The 20,209-nt window shown below is 34.3% G+C and overlaps 1 protein-coding gene across 1 annotated transcript in view; it reads right to left on the bottom strand.

The window, feature by feature from the left end:
• The window catches only part of LOC108282193 (WD repeat-containing protein 7), a 138,509-nt gene that overhangs the window by 60,245 nt on the left and 58,055 nt on the right, over positions 1-20,209 (bottom strand). Inside the window, exon 12 of the mRNA XM_037727678.1 lies at positions 5,539-5,734. Within this exon, the coding sequence (XP_037583606.1) occupies positions 5,539-5,734 (196 nt within the window). The remainder of the gene's footprint in view (positions 1-5,538; positions 5,735-20,209) is intronic.

Here is a 20,209-nt window from a genome sequence, read left to right on the forward strand (position 1 = left end):
AAAAAAAAAAAAAAAAAAAAAAAGAGAGAGATACATAAAAGATATCAAAAGACCAAAATCAAGCTTTTAGAAATGTAAACTACAATGTTTGGGATGAAAAATATACTAGATGGGAATAATTAGACATTGTAAAAGAAAATGTCAGTAAACTTGAAGCATACCAATAGAAATTATATAAAACGAAATTTAAAAATAATTTTTAAAAATGAAAATACCATCACAGTGAGCTGCATAACAACTTGAAATGGCTTAAAAGACATAATTGGAGTCTCCAAAGAAAAGGAAAAATAACAGAGAGCAGAAAACGTTTGAATAAATTACAACTATAAGTTTTCCAAATTTGATAAAATCTATATAGCCACAGATCCAATAAGTATAACAAGCCCCAAGAACAAGAAATGTAAAGAAAACCACAATCAAATTGCTCAAAACCAGTAATTAAAAAAAAAAATTTAAAAGCAGTCAGAGAAAAGAGATGTTCTATATAGAAGAAAGGAAAGGATGACAGCAGGTTTCTCACTGGAAATAATGCAACCCAGAGACAGCTGAGTATAGAAAGCAAAATGGAAAGCAAAAAACAAAAATCTGTTGTTCTAGAATTCTGTATCTAGAGAAAACAGCCTTTAAAAATGAAGATTAGAATTTTTTCCAAACATGCAAAAGCTGAAAGAATTCATCACCTGCAGACTTACACTAAAAGAAAAATATTAGACTCAAGAAAAATGACTTGAGACAAAAATCTGCATCTACGCAAAGCAATAAAGAGCAAAGGGAATGGTGGCTACATAGACAAATATACGAGACTGCATTCCTATTATTTAAATTTCCTTACAATACCATAGATTGTTTAAACAAAAAAATGAAAAGAAAAAAGCAATGTTCCAAGTGAGTGAAAATCATGAAAGAATATGGATGATATAAGAAACAAGAATTGGGAGTGACCCAATTATTCTTGACTAGAGCAACTGGTCTGCATAAAAGAACAGTAAGAGGTAAGGACAGAAAGGTAGGAAGATACCACACCATGGAAGATCTTATCTTGAAGGCTTTATGAACTAATATTGTTTATGGTTTATTCATTAAGACATTAATATGAACCAAGTGTTGTCAATGTTTTCTTTCCTAAGATTAATTTCCCAGCAGAGTACAGGATGAACTGGAAGAAAGTGTAGGCAGAGCACCCAATAACGATACCCTAGGTATGGGAAAATATGGCCATAAATTACAATGGTACACTGGAAAGAATAAAAAAAGTAGGTAAGGGAGACCTAATGGGAAAGACTTAGTGATTAATTGCATGGAGGGGTTGAGAGAGAAGGGAGTAGTAAGCATAGTCATATCTCCGCTCTAACAACCTCTTACTTCAAAGAGGGAAGCAGTGAAAATGGTAACTAAATAGGTAAGTAAATATGTATGATTTCATAGAGTCAATCATCAAAAGAAAAAAGAAACTCTGATTATACTTGGTTTTTACCAAGGTTTTAGTCAATTACCTTTTTTTCATAACCCATTCATTGTGTCTTTCCCTGTCCTGTAGCACGTTTTGTAATAGAATGAAAAACAAAAATGTACAGAAAAGCTGATGATGTAATGGCAATATAGAGTGAAATACAGATTTAAGATCTAACTTCCACTGTATTAAATACTACAGGCAAAGAGTCAACTACATGAAGAAAACATTTGCCACAAAAACCCTCCATTAATAACAAAAGACTGAACTGCAACACTACCTCCCGATTCTCTTCGGCAATTTTAATAACAAGAGAAAAACATCAATTTAAACACATCTAACTAAAAGCATAAAAACATCTTCAAAAATTAGACCTAGGGAAGAATAACAGTCACTGAGATTTGACTTGTATGATAGAGTCCCTGAAACCCATGCTTTTTGTTAGCCATGCTTTACATGTTTTTCCAAAGACATACAAATATACATTAATTTCCTGCTATATTTTATTAGCTACTTAAGATCAAAAAGATGATTCAAATGCATATTTCATGAAATAAATGCAAAAACAGAAATATTAGAAAACATGGAGAACAGAACATAAAAATAAAGGTCAAAGAATAAATAAATTCACAAGTCCTCATGCACTAATTTCTGATAGTATTTGTCAAGCATTAATGGTATTTGCACTTGTACAATAACATCTAATAATTATACATACAGCAGTAGATATATGATGTGGGAATTCACCTTTGTTATGTAGCAAGAATGATAAAAAGAAGCAGATGAGGATGTTGTTTAGGCTTGGTAATGGCTAGGTAAGAAGAGCATTTTGTAACATCAGTCATTACTCTCTGCATGCCCGTTTCCCAAACAGACAGGATTCTGACCTTGTTAAAGGCCTGTGAGAATGGCACTGCATACTCACTGGGAATATCAAATGTGAAGAATGAGATGGTTAATCTCAGAAGCACATAAACAGCTCCACAAAATCCACCTAGGTCAGTGGCCCACCTTTAGTAAGTTCCTAAGAGGGAAGCAAGAGGTTCATCTGGCCAAACCTTGTTGCTAGCGTTTGGCTGATTTTTTAACTATTTAGAGATGTGAAAGAATAATTTCCATGGCCATTACATCACTATTACATTGCCATTGCATATAAGATGATATTAAAATAAAAGAACAAAAGATTCTGAAACTCCAGCTCTATACATTTTGTATTACTAGCTTTGACTGCATTTCACAAGGAAATGTAAACTGAAAACACAAAGTACTCATTTGAAGGAAAAAAATGATTAAAAATGCCTCATAAAGTATAAAGGAAAGACACTTCAAGTGTTTTAAGCTAGAAACATCAGTATAACTCAAAACAGTAACTAGAAAATTGCCCAATATGCAAAACAGGGTTAATGTGGTATGGCTGCACTTGTAAAAATACATTCTCAAAACACTAAGAAGACGGATCAAGTATCTCCTCAGAGTTTAAATACATTTCATACATGAAACCCCAGCTGAATCTGATTTTTCTAGCTTCATTTTTTATTTATTTAATAAATAAATAAATTTAATAAATAAATAATGTTAATACCTCCAGGATGTACCTTACTGACTCCCCAAGGACCTTTATAACAGTAGCTACAGCATGAACAGCAAGGAGGAAAAAAACAATGTATGTCTCCTATTATGGTTGAAATCCAAAATAAATTCAGCTTTTCTATAGCATTTATCTTGATTTATGAATGTCATATTGACTGTTTACCCAAATCTTCAGCATGTAATTTGTGAAATTTTAGTATCACATGCTGTATTTTATCTAAATTGGGCTTAATTATACTAAACTGATTATAACAATAACCTCTTCTAGAACCCCTACTGTTAGGACCTGTTCGACATTTCCTTCTAGAAAAATTACTACAATGGTAGCTTTGTCTATCAATAAGGCCTCATTTGTAAATAATTTCATTTTATATTCTTCACAAATATATTTATTGTGTCTGAAATATTCAAGTATTATATATTTAAGCAACAGAAAAGTTCAGAAAAATGATACTCTCTTCATATTTGAAAAAGTCCTAGACAAGTTTACTATACATTTTTACTTAAAATGTATCTCTTAATACTTTAGTATACATTTTTATTTAAAATGTATCAGATATTAATAGCTATACTTTCTTCTTTAAAAAAAAAAAAAAAGAGGCTCTTGCTGTCTCCCAGGCTGGGGTGCAGTGGTGGAATCACAACTGACTGCAGCCTCAACTTCCCGGACTCAAGCGATTCTGCCACCTCAGCCACCCGAGTGGGTGGGGCTATAGGTACATGCCACCACATCCAGATAATTTTTCTATTTTTTTGTAGAGACAGGGTTTCACCATGTTGCCCAGGCTAGTCTTGAACTCCTTGGCTCAAGCAATTCACTCCCCTTCACCTCCCAAAAAGCTAGGACTACAGGTGTGAGCCACCACACCCAGTCTTAATATTGATAGTATTTTAATACAGTGTCTTACAAATGTCATTATTGCTATAAGAGCTTGAATCCTATTTCCAAAAAATTATTTCTAAATGTGGATAGTCATAATCCCAAGTTCAACGAAGTAACAAGTTAAGTAGCATGCTTCTTTAATAACAGTAGTAATATATACACATGCACATATACAAGCTTAGAACTGCAACACACATATACATATACACATTGTTTACTGCATGCCAGGGAAATATTATTTTATTCTCTCAAAAAAATTTTAAGATAGGAAATATTACCCTGATTTTACAGATGAAGAAATTGAGACACAAATATCCAGTGACTTGGAATAGGTCACAGTGCTAGCTAGGAGTCTATCCGAAGTTCAAACTAAACAGTCTGACTCCAGAGCCAAAGACAAATTCCGTATATTTAGTTTATGAAACAGACCAAAAAAGAAAACAAGAATGTGCTATTAAGCAGATAGGACATAACATGGAGACACACAAAAGAAAGATATAAAACTGTCTATGTAGTATGACAGCAATTTTTTTTTTTTTTAATGCCCAGAAAGGGATTAGAAAGAAATATGCCAAAAGGGTTAACATTTGACACTGAGCAATGAGATGCGGGCTCATCTTTCTTCTTTTCTAATACTTTTGTGCTTTCAAAATTTGACTGAAAGTATGAATCTCTTTTACAGTGAGACAAGAGAAAGAAAAGTTACATGCAAAAGCAAGGAAGTTTGACAGATTTCAAGAATGCTTTCTCTTGTCAAGATTACCAACGTACTGCCAGTTAAAGGAAGACAATAAAAGATTACTGAAGCTTATGGCTATTTCCAAAAGGCTTAAGAGAACTCCCTTTTTACAATAGTGCATGCAGAAATATGTATATAGTCTGATTTCAAAAAAAAGACTAAAACAAAGATGGAGAAAAGGAAAAAATCTAGTAGAAATATTAGCACAGCTAGGAATCAAAAGAAAGCCTTGAGTAACTGATAAATATGATTACTGAAAATTGTAAAAGTAAAAAAGGAATGAGTTTCAAAAAGGCCTAAACCAATAAACATTTAGTTACATACACACAAATTTCTTAGGGAAAAGCATGGCAGTCTATGTACAAACATTACATATCATGCCTGTGCTTTTAAGCTAAGCATTACGTGTTCTACATTATACTCCCAACACATAAACTTTCTGACATCTGAAATTTTAAATGATCTCTCTAGAACTTGAAAACTTCACTTTAATTACCTCATACAATGAACTTCCCAGCATTGGTTTTCTGCTGTTGAAGGAAAAAAAGATTTATCATTTTCACTATTTGTGAACCTGAGATAAAAACGATTTCTTCTTATTCAGTTTACTCATGAATTATACAGAAATCATACTTTGTTGTCTGTATGTCTGTCCTCGTCTGTATGTTATCCTCAATTACATGCTTTTAAAGATTCATGAAATATTCTACAAGCATTTGGCATAGAATAAGAGAGGCCACTTAAGCAATTAGAAATAAAAGCAGCAACTATTTTACATGTCAAGGCTTTTTTCCGCAAATAAAAGACATTTTCATTTCTAGAAGACTGAAATATACCCATTTAATTTTCTATAGTATCTCTTCATACTTGTCTTACCAGTATCCATCTGCCAGACGTACACAGAGCCATCTGAACACCCCACTACCAGGTAATCATCAGAAGGCCTCCATTTGATTACTTGAATAGGAAAAAGGTGACGAGATGCCAACATTATGCATTTTTTTTCTCGCAAACTTAGAAGTCCTACTGAGTGGTCACTGGCTACAGAGCAAATGCAGTGCTGTACTCTTGCCTGAAAAGAAGAATAAACCTCAATTATATTTAAATTAAGTTTAGAATAAAATGAATCCTATCTTTAATAACTTAGGGCAAAATTAATTATACATTTGCTGCCACTGAAAAGCTACCACAATATTAGGTCATGTTGAAAAGCGTGTTCCTTTATATTACACATAAAACCCAGATCAATCATCAAAATATTTTTATACAAAATTAATTCTAGATTAAAGATTGTAAAAGGTACATTGGAAAAACTGTTGTTCAAATCTAAAGATGACCTTACTAAAATGATTGCTATATCAGAGCAGGCAAAGCTGGGAAAAAAATTGATCTGTTATTAGGTGCTCTTCTTTCCACAGTGTGAACTTTCCTTTGTTTGCCGCGGTTGCTGCTCTCTTCAGTGCTTCTGTCTGTGACTCTTTCATTTAGACCAATGCTCTTCCCTGCACCTTTGCTCAAAAACAATACCCTCACCATCCCTCTGCACGATCATTTCTCGGGAGTCATAGCTATTCGAATTATCTGTAGCTATGCATTCCTGTTTCCTTCACAGTTTCTATCTATAATGTCAGCAGATAGATCACCTCAACTAGCCACACAATAGCCAATTAAATGTTCTGCTGTGTATTTTCTGCTCGCCTCTAGTTTTTGCCCTTCATCTCCTTTTTAGAACAAGACAAGATATAAATAATCAAAGATTTTCTCTGGTAATAGAGAACTGAATCCATGACCTAAAAAATTAAAATTTAAGTCTAGATTTCTGTAAAACAATTTATAAACAATTGAAAACATTTCAGTGACTTAATAGATTATGCTTCCAAGGTCATATTGAGGGAAACCATATGAAAACAGCCAACTGAAACTCATTCTTGTACATATTGTGGTTCTGCACTACACACGCACACACAAAAACATACACACACGCACACGCACACATGCATGCACACTTTCCCTTGCATGGGATCTAAAGAAAAAACGTGTCAAACCTCACCCTGCTGGGGTTCTTCTAAGCAAACAGGCTGTTTTTAACTGAAGATCAGTATCTCAATATCGTTCCCAATTGGGACATGTTGACAGGTATTAGATGGAAAAAAAAAAAAAAAGGGAGGAAGGTAGTAGTCAAATGTGCATGGGAAATACTGCCAACACTGAAGTTAGGTAGTAGCTGTTGTTTTTAACTACAGAACTTCCAAGAACCTTTAGAATGCTGTGAACGAAATTATCTCTTCAAAGGGATACAACAGCATTTATCTCCAAAGTTGTTTGATCATAGTAATCTTAGTAAGACCTAGTTTTAGATGAACACACTTCGGAAACTCAGGACTAAATTTTCTATCTATAACAGTGCTGGACCTTGGCATAAGTATTGAACATGGTCTATCAATGGTCTCATTTGCTTTCTTCCCCATATTATCTTCACCATGATTTAGCTTTATTTTTATCTTACTAAATGATGTTTATTTCTGTAAAAACCTCAAATCAATGTTTGAATGAAACAGCATAGGAATAAAACAAAGATAACAGTAATATTTAACTATTTACATTGTTCTTAAATTCAGGTGTTTTATTTTTATTCTTTGTTACCTTTATTTGTACTTTTTGTGTTATAATCACACACTATACTCAGCATAACAGGTGTTTACTCACTTTAAAAGTTAAGAAAACTAAGTTCAGAGAAATGGTATTACAAACCTTTACTAAAACATTATATAGAATATTTTAAGCATTTTTAAGCTTCCTTATTTTCCTGATAAACATTTACTTGAAACATGAAATGTGATCCTTGATGTCTTAACAAAAGACATTAAAAACTGAGGGGCAGTTGACTCTGACACACACAAATCAGTTTTATAATCAACAAATAAATACAAACAAAATGGCAAACTACAAAAATAGTTAAAGTGTTAAAGTTAGGTATATTAGAAAAAAACTGGGTTAAATACACACACACACAGCTACATATGTACCTTGCCAACTCAAAGCAACAGACAGTTTAATACAATGGATGATTTGCATTTCTAAAGCTTATGAGTACTGACTTTGTCAAATATATCCATTATTCATTTTATAAAAGGCGTTGGTTGCTACATTAATGGCTAGCTACAATGTTCTATTTTGCAACATTAATCTGCCAAAAAGTGGTCATTTGATTTATCTACCTCATCAAAGAAACAGTTATCTTTGTCTATGGGTAAAGTTAACTTAAATAACGATGCCTAAACAATATTCCTCTTAATCTATTCATATCCTTTCATCAGGCACTGGTCAATCACGGTATTCACACATCCAATGCTACTGTTTTCTATACATTAAAATGTTCAATAGAGCCACTATGTTGCCCAGGCTGGTCATGAACTCCTGGGCTCAAGCAATCCACCTGTCTCAGCCTCCCAAAGTGCTGAGACTAAAGGCTTGAACCACCACGCCTGGCCACCGACCCTACTTTTGATTCTGCTATTTAGAGTCACAAACTCTCCAAAATCTTTTTTAGAAAGAGCTAATTCCTAATTCGTGCCACACATCTAACTGACCTACTTGCTAGTCCCCAAGCTCAAAGTCATTTCATTCATGCTCACATACACTCTAGTCATTCCTTTTCAAAAAGTAGAGAAAATGAAGTATGAGTCAATATGGAGTTTTGCCAATATTCTCTACCGTTGGGTGTTCCTAAAATTCTCACCTATTGGAGATCTCAACATCTGAGGTGACACAAAGCTACTGACAACCACTGAGCTACACATACTCTCTGTCAAAGATCTCCTTACCGTAGTTTGTAATTTAGCAGAAAGAGGACTACAGCCATTAAGAAAAAAGGCTTTCCCATTCTTATGACAAACCTGACCTTCCACATTATCAACCCCTCATGAGAAGTTTCCCTGTCAAAACTTTCACCCTCCCCGTAGATATGCAGGCAGGCAGATATTTCAAAGGCTTAAGAAAATGTTATCTATTTTCATAAGACTTAAAAGCTCTACATTATTACTCTTATATAGTAAAAATAAAGGACACACAAACGAATATTAAATAAGAACATAGGATCTGCTTTAAAAAGATTATGAGATGTAATTTTCTGAAGGTTAATAAAAAAGAGCTTTAACTCCGAGATTCTAGCATTTCTACATGATGCATTCTCTTCTGACACATCTATTTAACTAAATATGTTTTAAAGAATACTTTTATTCCTCTTTCACATAGTGTAATAATGAAAACGTGCTAATAACAAGCTCCATCTACAAAAAACTGTTAGGTCCAGGCCAAGTGAGGTGGCTCACTACTATTAATACCAGCACTTTGGGAGGCCTAAGTGGGCTGATCACCTGAAGTCAAAAGTTCAAGACCAGCCTGACTAACATGGTAAAACCCCATCTCTACTAAAAATACAAAAAAATCAGCCAGGCATGGTGGCGTGCACCTATAGTTCTAGCTACTCAGGAGGCTGAGGCAGGAGGATCACCTGAAGCCAGGAGGCGGAGGTTGCACTGAGCAGAGATCACACCATTGCACTCCAGCCCGGGAAACAAGAGTAAAACTTCAGCTCAAGGGGGAAAAAAAAAAAAAAAGTTTGGTCCAAAATAAAAATTATATACCATCTCTGTAAATAATAAGTATCTAAAGAGTTAACTTTAGCTTTACTTTAATAAGAAACAGACTGGAATAGCCAAAATAATCAAGAATGAAAACAAAAAAAATCAATATTACTAAGCCCAAGAAAGAATAGTTATTAGAGGTACTTAACTCACAAGAAAAGATGGTTCTGTGTTTTTTAAATATGGATTAAAATAAATCTAATTTTTCTTCTTTCAAAAACTGCTAGACCAACTCATATAAAGAAAACTGGCCTGAAGTGGAAATGACTCGATATAGTAAAACCTCATTAATTTTGATTTCACTAATTAATTGAGTTGATGGCTACCTTTGCAGCCTGTGTGAAAACAAATTAATGGTATAAACAAAGCAAATGTCTCGCCTGTTTAAGTGTAAAAGGAAAAAAAGACTATTCAAGCAACACTTTGATATCAATTTTAATTCAAACAATGAACAGAGTAATAAATAATTCTCAGCTACCTGTTAAATGAAAGCACTTAAAAGATTTGCCAAAACACAATTAACTTGGTTTCCTCTTATCTGTCCTCAAAATTACTAAAGAAGCACTTCTTAAAGAATACGTTATAACTCATATTTCTTCCTGATTTACACCCAGCTTCTTCACAAATCAGTTGAATTAGCACAATTCCTTTATTATTAAATTCTGGAGAGCTGCATTACTGAACATCTATTTCACCTGCACTAATTCTATAATTTGATTAATTCCCTTCTACTTCACCTTTTCCCCTTTCAATCTGGAAAAGTCACTTAAACATGATTTAACACCAATGGCATTATAACAAGACAATGTATAAAACATTCAAACTATATAAATAAAATAATACAACGACTAAAAAATGTGAACCTCTTATTTTTAAACTTATTTGAAAAATATTTATGCCTCAAATTATTTTGATTACACACGCACTAAAGAATTTTGGTATGTGTTCCCAATAGTTGCTTATTTGTAAATTAGGTATGTGTAATTCTGTGCAATATATCACATAAATTGTAAAAATGTGCACAAACACATATTTTAAAAGGATGATTCAAAGTTTGAATAAACAAATTTAACAATAAACATTTCTCAAATGTCTCACTAATGTGAATAACTTCATATTACATTAGCCAATATCTCATGTCACAAAATAGAACCTCAGGAAGGGTTCCTTGTCAATAATAGCAGATGTCACAAAATAGATCCTTAGGAAGGTTTCCTTGTTAATGACAGGATGTAAATACAAATTTTATATAATTATAAATTTTTTGCTGACCTCCTGCCAGACTGATGAAACGATCATTAAAACTTCTAACATAGAAGAGATTTTTCATTAGAACTATCTTCCATCCATATTTTCCCTGCTCATTTTGTGATAACTAGGTTTAGAACTATATAATCTAATCTGTAAATCCCTCAAGCAAACAAATTTTAACTGGAAACAAACAGGATGAAAACAACTCTGGCACCCCACTTAAGGTGTACCCACTCTTTCCCGAGATGATACATGCCCATCTGGTATGCAAAACAGGTGAGGCCACCAATGCCCCTACTTCTAGTAAATGTTCATAAAGCTCAATTTCCTAAAATTAAAAAGTTCTAAGATTTTCTTCCTATACCCCCGTTGACCGTCTCACATACTCTACTTCAGTAACAACTGCTGTAAACTGACTTAAAGAATGTAAACATAAAATTCCATTTAAAAATTTTTATTGTCATGGAACAGAACTTATGGAGTGCAGAAGTATTCTATCAACTTAGCTAGTATCTTACAGGTGAAAGTTATTCAAATTCATATTCCAAACACTGTATTAATTCTGCCCTAGATGCAATATGCACCAATGACATCAAATGCCAATGAAAAGGCTAACAATAATCAACAGAATATTTAACCAAGTAAAAACTATTTGATGAAAAAATTATGATAAGTCAGAGCAAGGAGAGAGGGGAAGACACTGGCCCAAAACAAGCATATTCTTAGGCCAATCATTATTTTTCAAATAATTATAATCCTAAACCAAATAAAGGCTCATTGGATTTGCCAGTAAATAATCCTCACAGTACATTAGTGCTGAACAGCAGAATGCCACAAGCTATCACAGAATCTGATAGAGTCAGAATATACCACCTAGGTCACCCAGTCTGACCTTATGCATTTTACAAGACTTCATTTTAAACCATTCCCAGAAACGTCTTATGTAACCTGTTCCTAAGCATCTGCCATGAATTACAGAAATCAGAGACAGCTAGTTTAGCCCATCCACTAGCTCTCTGGGGAGATGATTCCACTTTCCAACAGCTCCCAATGTAAATAATATATATTTTTTATGTTCTACTTTTGCTAATTTGTTTTCTAAACTAAGTTACTCTTTTTTTTCTGTATCATTTCATGAGCAATGGTCTTATTTGCCCAAAACATCTCTCTTTGCCTGAATAGTTGCTAAACATATGAACACTCTATTGTCTCTCCTTTTAAACATGCCCATCATGAGACAAGCTATAAAGGACCAGCTTGCTCATAAATCAATCCTACTATTGTCTTAATCATTATTTCTTATACTTCCCAGAACTCTTTCCATGGAACATAAATGTGCAGTTAAGATGCATCATTTATCACATTAAATATTCTACCTGAAGGGAAAAAAGAGCCTATGAAATTATACATTAATTTCACTTCTACATTTTCACAAAACTAGATTTTTTTAAAAAAAAGCTTTAAAAATCCAACTTTCATTAAAAAAAGTAAAGGACTATTTAATACGTGTCTTAGGAAAAAAAAGACAATCTGGTCCAACCAAAACACTGATTAACAAACTAATTGGATAATTATATAAACAACAAAACTTTTAGAGACTAGTTGTAATGTCTTCCTTTATTCACTGTATAGAAAAACAACACGGCTAATTAGAACTCTATAATTCTTGAGCTGCTTATTAGTAAAATGACAAAGAAAAATGAAGGATTTAAAATAAGACTAAGAAAATACAGCCTATCAAAGAAAAAACTTTAATAACACTGTGACAATTTATTAATTTAGAGAGGAGCAGATTTTTGTCCTTACCTCACCTTACAATCATAAATACGTTTTAGATACATTATTTTATGTTTGTTTTTAATGTAGTCATTGTTTCTCATCAAGTTTTATCATGCTTCTGGGTGGAATAAGATTTCAGAAAGCCAACCACCACATGTTCTCACTCATAGGTAGGTGTTGAACAATGAGAACACATGGATTCAGGGAGAGGAGCATCACACACTGGGGGCAGTCGTGGGGGTAGGGGGAGACAGTGGGGTGGTGGGAAGGGAAGGGAGGATGGAGAGGGATAACATGGGGAGAAATGCCAGATATAGTATGCACATAAAGTTAAATAAGTTTAAAAAAAAAAAGATTTCAAGCTTCATAAAATGTAGAAGAAACCACATAAAAATTAAATTTGATTACATAAAAACTGAAAATATGTGTAGGTTAAAAAATTCAACAGTACATGATAAATTCCAACAACAACAGAAGCCACACAAGCTTAATATTTTAGTTAAGGGCTTAAACATTAATAACCCTTGGAGACAAAGAAAAAAAGGACAAAAATGTCTTTAAAAAACACAAATTCTTTTATAAAAATTAGAATATCTCTAGGAATCAAAGAAAAACAAACTGAAACATTAAAATACAATTTTTACCTGTCCACTTAGACAAAGATTCTAAAAATTACAATACCAAATAGTTAACATTTTGGGGGTTCATACTTTTTGCTAGGTATGTTCCAACTGCTTGGCAATAATTTACTATAGTCCCATAACAACCCATTGAGGTAGATACTATTATTTCCATTTTTAAAGATGTAGAAACTGAAGAATGGAAGTAACTAGCATTAGTGCTGGCAAGCAGAAATGAAATGGAAGCTGAGAGTAGAAAATAATTTCATAATATACTTCAGCAGCCTTAAAAATGTTAATAAGCTATAATATCAAATTTCTGAGGCCCTGACATTTTCATTGAATATATCCCCAAAAAATCCTAAATGAAATATTTACATATAAAGACATTCAATATTATATTATTTAAAATATATTGGAAACAAATACTCAAGGTAGAATTGCTAAGTAAGTATGGTATGCTCACATAATTTAATGTAAAATTATTTTCATAAGTAAAATAACTTAGAAAATATTCAATACTAAATGAAGATGTAATGTGCACAGAAAACTATCTACAGTATAATCACAAGGATATAATAAAATGGATTGTAAAGGCTAAAGGAAAATATATCAAAGTATATTAATTACAGTTCTCTTAACTGTAAAGAACAGGTGACCTTTTACCTTCTTAGTTATCTCTATTTTCAAAAATGTTAGTAGTGGCTATATATTAATCAATGTGAAATGAAAACTATGCCACATTTTTAAAGGGCAAGTAATGAGTTACAAGTAAAAGAAAAAAGGAGACTAAAACTGAAAAATTCCAAACTTGAATAAGCAAAGATGAAAAATTAAAAGATCAATTATACAAATCAATAATGAAAAATGACAAAAATTGGGGAAAACCAATTACTTTGAAATAGACTACTACATCTACTAGATGGCAGCATTCATCAGTTCAGGCTGTTAAGTCAGACTACTCAGGGTCAAATCCAAGTTCTGCCACTTGCTAACTGTGTGACTTGTATGAGATATTTAACCTGAGTCTCTTTTTTGCATATAATGTGGTTAACAGCAGTAACATACCTAACAGATTTGCTTTGTGAATAACATGAAATGGAAATTCACACAGTGACTAACATGTCATGAATACAAAAGATGATATTATTTCCGTCATTATTATGTCATTATATACCATAGATTCTATCTTTTAGAATGTAATTGTATTTATTTTCTGAAGGGGTTAAGTGTTGCTGATGTTTAGGTATTGACCAGAAAATATGAAAACATTCATAATTCTTCAAGAACATGGGTTTCCCTTTTTCAGTAGTTTCTTCTCATATTAATATCTCTGCTTTAATTTAATCTGAATAGTACCATCTGCATAATCATCAGTATTACATACTACTATAAATTACATTAATAAAGCTTATAACAATTTATATACAATATGGCTCAACAACCAGCTTCCATAGTTCTCTGAATATTTGTGTTTTTCTACTGAACATACGTTAATATTTTAAAGGCATGAAGTGAAAAATAAAGCGCTTTCTTTAATTTCATGTACATATTTATAGGTTACAGAGACCAAGATGGTTAAATTTGCAAGCCCTCAAAATATGCTACAGTTTTTTAAGGAATTTTCCACTCTCCATACACCATTCAGCTGCCCCTTGGCATCTGTCCAGGCCCACAAATCTTGGGCTGCACAAATTCAGGGAATAAGACTTTCTCAAAAAAGACAACATGGTATTACAACTCCCAAGGGCTCTCTGTTGGGCCTGCCCTTCTACTTTCTCACTCCTCAATTTAGAACTTAAATGGCAACCACACATCTGACCAAGCAATTTTTAATCTGTCTGCTTGGCCTTATCTGCATCATTATAAGAAATAAACACTGGGCCAGGTGCAATGGCTCACACCTGTAATCCCAACACTTTGGCAGGCTGAGGTGGGCAGATCACTAGAGGTCAGGAGTTTGAGACCAGCCTGGCCAATGTGGTGAAACTTTGCCTCTGTTAAAAATACAAAAATTAGCCAAGTGTGGTGGCAGGCCCCTATAATCCCAGCTACTCAGGAGGTTGAGGCACAAGAATTGCTTGAATCTGGGAGGTGGATGCTGCAGTGAGCCAAGATAGCACCGCTGTATTCCAGCCTGGGCGATACAGCAAGACTGTCTCAATAATAAATAATCAAACAAGCAAAGACTGAATTCACACACCTGATACAACCATAGAAAACTCCTTTCTCACGGAAACAAACAGGTTGACAGATACTGTCCTCATTTTTCTAACTAGAGATGCTGAACAAGCAGTAAATTAACAGAACACAATATGCTAAAAGTACCTCTTTGTTGAGAAAGGATGCTGGCTTGCTCTTTAAGTCTATATCAAAAAACAGAAACCTAACCTCGAATGTCCACAAAACACTATAGGCTAGCAAGAATGTTGTGCCTAGCCCATAATTTATGACCTAAGAGCAATAAATGGGGTCAAACCTCCCCCTTGATCATCTGGGGTCATGTTGACAAAGGCTTTGCATACCCCACTGCAATCTACCCACAAATGTCCAGAAAAACATGACCCAGTTTGGGCTTCTCAGACAGTTGAAAACCTCAATTTTCAGGCAATGAGCAGGAAAGAATGGTACTTAGGACTATAATTTCCAAGGAATTAGGGGAGAGTAAAAGCCCTTTATCTAGTTGTTGCCTCTTAGTTATCTTGAAACTTGTATCTCATGCAACAACAACAACAACAAAAGATGCAAAGTTAGGCTGTCAGAGAAAGGGCATCCCTAATTTGTACAGGTTCTAAAACCACCTAGCCATAGATGGGAAACAAGTAAATGAAAAGTACCTAACAGAGAAACACAGTGTATCTACAATAAAGTCATTTGAGGCCAGGCACAGTAGATCACACCTGTAATCCCAGCATTTGGGAAGACCAAGGCAGGCAGATCATTTGAGGTCAGGAGTTTGTGACCCACCTGGCCAACATGGTAAAACCTCATCTCTACTAAAAATTAGCTGGGGGTGGTGGTGTACGCCTGTAATTCCAGCTACTCGGGGAGGCTGAGGCAGGAGAATCGCTTGAACCCAGGGGACGGAGGTTGCAGTGAGCCGAGATCGTGCCACTGCACTCCGGCCTGGGTGGCAGAGTGAGACTCCATCTCAAAAAAATAAAAATTTTTTTTTTTTAGAAAAAGTCATTTGAGTACTGAAAATGAACATACAAACTGCCCAGATTTAGGCCTTTATCATCCAAATGAAAATGTAGATAACTGAAAATAGAAATAATGGCAACAACGATGATGATTCAATGACCTCTCATTACAGCCCAAGCATTACTTCTAAGCCTTAAACCAACACTTCACAGAGAGTATGGCTAGGGCCCAGACATGTTAAATAGTCTGCTAATGACACTCCAAGATGGGTGGCACAAATCCAGGTCTCCTTGGTTCTAAAGGCTGTTCTCACTGACCTGACCAATCAATGGTTCCATTATTTCAAGCTGCATACAGCTACAGTGTTCTCTCCAACTCCTTTAGAAAGTCTTCACCAATGACTATGAAAAACCATTGCTAATTACTCCAAAAAGAGAATCATCATATAAAAGTCAACTTTGCCATTTGTTCTTTTTTTCCTAAGATGTTACCATCCATTTTCTTTTCACTTTACTAGCTTGTCAAATTTTTAGACAAATAACATGCATATTTTCCCTTTCAGTACAATTCCGTATTTTATTCTCTTTACTTTCTTTCTTCTTTAAGTAGGATGTAATAAAGTGTCCTAATGCAGCTACAAAACTATCACTCTGATCTCTTGGTCATTATTTTCAAAGTAATGTACATATGTCTGATTCCTGCCAGCATCTGCCCAAATCCAAGTATTATCTATTGTAGACAGATCCATCAGGTACTAGTCAGGAAAACTTATCAAGTGTTCCAGACTCCTCCACATAACATGCATAATGCTTAGAGCATCTGCAAACAGAGGTTAATGTGCCATGTATGATTTTATAAATACCTACAAAACTAATATATTCAAATATCATACATACTGACCTTCCTTAAAGTCTTCCAAAGTTACCCAAAATAGTCTTCCTAAGTGCCCTTTCTATGTACTCCCTAAGGGCTTTGAAAAACACCTTTTTATAAGATTTATCATACTCCATTGTAATTACTGTTTGCCAGTCTGCCTCCCTCATCAGTCTAAATACTGCCCAAAAAAAGGTTCTAGAAAGTACCTGAAATATGGCAGACACTTTAGATATTTGCTCAATGAATGTCTAATCAAAAATATGTTGCACCAAACTGAAAACTACCCTTAAAAGGTAATTCATTTCTTCTCAGAAATTTCTGCCATTTAAAAATAAATTTAGAGGACAGTACATGGCGGCTAACACCTGTAATCCTAGCACTCTAAGAGGCCAAGATGAAAGGACTGCTTGAGTTCTCAAGTTCAATACCAGCCTGGGCAACATAGCAATACCTCATCTCTAAAAAAAGAAATTAAACTTAAAAAAAAATTTAAACTCATTTTGAAGTTGTCTCATGATTTAGTTACAGAACTAATTTTTCTTGAGTAATACTTTCTCTCCAGTCCAAAATAAAAAGTCAATTTAATCAGCTACCTCATTCACAAGGTTTAGCATCAAATCACTTCTGACCATTATTAAAAGCAAATTTCATGCCTAATCAGCAAAATGATCTAAGATTTTTAAAGAACCTTTCTAAAACATAACAATTTCTAATTTTTTAAAACGTTTGGCACGATATCACCACAGTCAGAATAAGGACGCAGTCTTTCTCATTACTGTTAAAGGGGCCTCTCACTGACAGTCCCTTAAGCACTGAGTTTTCTGGCCTCCAACACAAGAGACAGGTGTATGATATTCGGTTAATGCAAAAGTAATTGTCCATTAAAATTGCAAAAATTACTTGCACCACCCTAGTATTTTAATGTATACACAATACTCATAGCATGACAGGGTCTCACAGTGTTGCCTATGCTGGAGTGTAGTGGTGCAATCAAGGCTCACTGCAGCCTTGAACTCCAGGGCTCAAGCAATCCTCTCACCTCAGCATCCCAAGTAGCTAGGACTATATGCCCATGTCACCCAACCCAGTTTTTTTTTATTTTTCTTTTTTGGTAGAGACAGGGTTTTACTATGTTGTCCACGCTGGTCTTGAATTCCGGCGTCAAGTGATCCTCTCAGCTTGACCTCTCAAAGTGCTGGAATTAGAGTTGTAGGCCACCATACTCAGCCTCAATTTTTTATCTTAAACACAATAGTATAGTAGTAAAAATTTGAAAAACAAAATTATAAGGAATATAAAACCAATCAGAATGCACAACTAATACAGTATTGGCATATTAATACGTCTATGCTTTTAAAATGTGAGAGCTATACTTACATATACTCTACAAACAGCTGCTTTCGAGACTAGAAAATTAGCAAGACTTAAAAGATTATAAACAGGATGAAGAATTATGGTAGTAAAATGGTGACTGTACAAACCTATTCCTCATCATTTGAACAGCAATTTGACAATACCTATTCAAAAGCCTTTAAAAATTAATATGCCGTTTTTTACAGAAACTCCAAGTAGACGAAAGAATTTATCCTGGCCAGGCATGGTGGCCCATGCCTGTAATCCCAGCACTTTGGGAGGCCAAGGTGGGCGGATCATGAGTTCAAGAGTTCGAGATCAGCCTAGCCAACATGATGAAACCCTGTCTCTACTAAAAACGCAAAAATTAACCAGGCGTGGTAGAGGCACCTATAATCCCAGGTACTCGAGAGGCTGAAGCAGGAGAATCGCTTGACCCCCAGAAGGCAGAGGTTGCAGTGAGCCGAGACCGTGCCACTGTACTCCAGCCTGTGTGACAGAGTGAGATTTCATCTTAAAAAAAAAAAAAAAAAAAAAAAAAGAATTTATCCTAAGAAGCCATTCCAGAGCTACAAAAAATATTTAGCTATACTAATTATCATTCCCACTGTTGATAACAGGCAAAAAAAAAAATTAAGCAACATTCTAAAATGTCCAATAAAAATGAATTACAGAATATCATTTAAAATGTTGGAATATTCTTAGTTATTAAGATGACCATCTTTAGAAAAGTCTATTTTCTATAATTATGTACTTTTAAATACAAAATTAATATCAAAAAGATGGTGCCAAATACATAATATGAAGCTGTTCTCAAAATCTAAGATAATTAAGTGTTAAAGGAAAAAGGAATGACATGGAACATTATGAACATTATATTTTAAGAAAATGTTAGGTCTGCTTCCTGCTTTTTGCTTAGTTTATATTAACAGTTTGCTCTGCTTGACTTCAGATATTATGCTATAGGTATAGATATTGCCTTTTAAATGCAATATTCAAATTAAATTAGTAACAAAAATCCAGAATCAAAAATGTGAGATAAGAGCAAATTCAAGCAAAAGGTTTCAGCACTTTGTCAGAATAATAGTATATTTTAAATACCTAATTTGTTAATTGCTGTCACTGGCTGTGAACATTAGCCACACTGGTATACATAGCCATGTGTTCCATTCATATTATACCTGTTTTTAGGGGCCAGGAATCTAATACTGTTAATTGAAGGCACAAACACTTATGTTCGAGGTAGATGCCTCACAATCCTGTTTTCACAAATCCATGCTGCCCCCTTCTGGATATTTTTGGAGATTATGTGACCAAAAGTTTAATAAGGTAAATTAAACAAAAAGTAATCATTTTTAAACTATTAAAGAACTTAGCCTATATACTTACATGTAGAAACATACTACAGTACTAAATAATTTTAAGGCAGTTTCCAAAACTTCTGTTCTGAATAATTCTAATAGAAAGACAGCTCTGAGAATCTAATCATCAATGCAAATGAGTAAATAGTAAATAGTTGTAATACTAAAAGTAAGTAAAACATAAAGAAGCTTTCCTACTCCTTCCTCTGACTCTCAAAAGCAAACCAGGGGCCGGGCACAGTGGCTCATGCCTGTGTAATCCCAGCACTTTGGGAGGCCAAGGTGGGAGGATCACCTGAGGTCAGGAGTTCGAGACCAGCCTGGCCAACATGGTGAAACCCCATCTCTACAAAAATACAAAAACTCGCTGGGCATGATGGCGAGTGCCTGTAATCCCAGCTACTGGGGAGGCTTAGAGGGGAGAACTGCATGAACCCGGGAGGCAGAGGTTGCAGCAAGATGAGATCTTGCCACTGCACTCCATCCTGGGCAACAAAGCGAGACTCTTGTCTTTAAA

The sequence above is a fragment of the Cebus imitator genome, unplaced genomic scaffold (genome assembly GCF_001604975.1).
Source record: "Cebus imitator isolate Cc_AM_T3 unplaced genomic scaffold, Cebus_imitator-1.0 Scaffold236, whole genome shotgun sequence".
NCBI lineage: Eukaryota > Metazoa > Chordata > Mammalia > Primates > Cebidae > Cebus > Cebus imitator.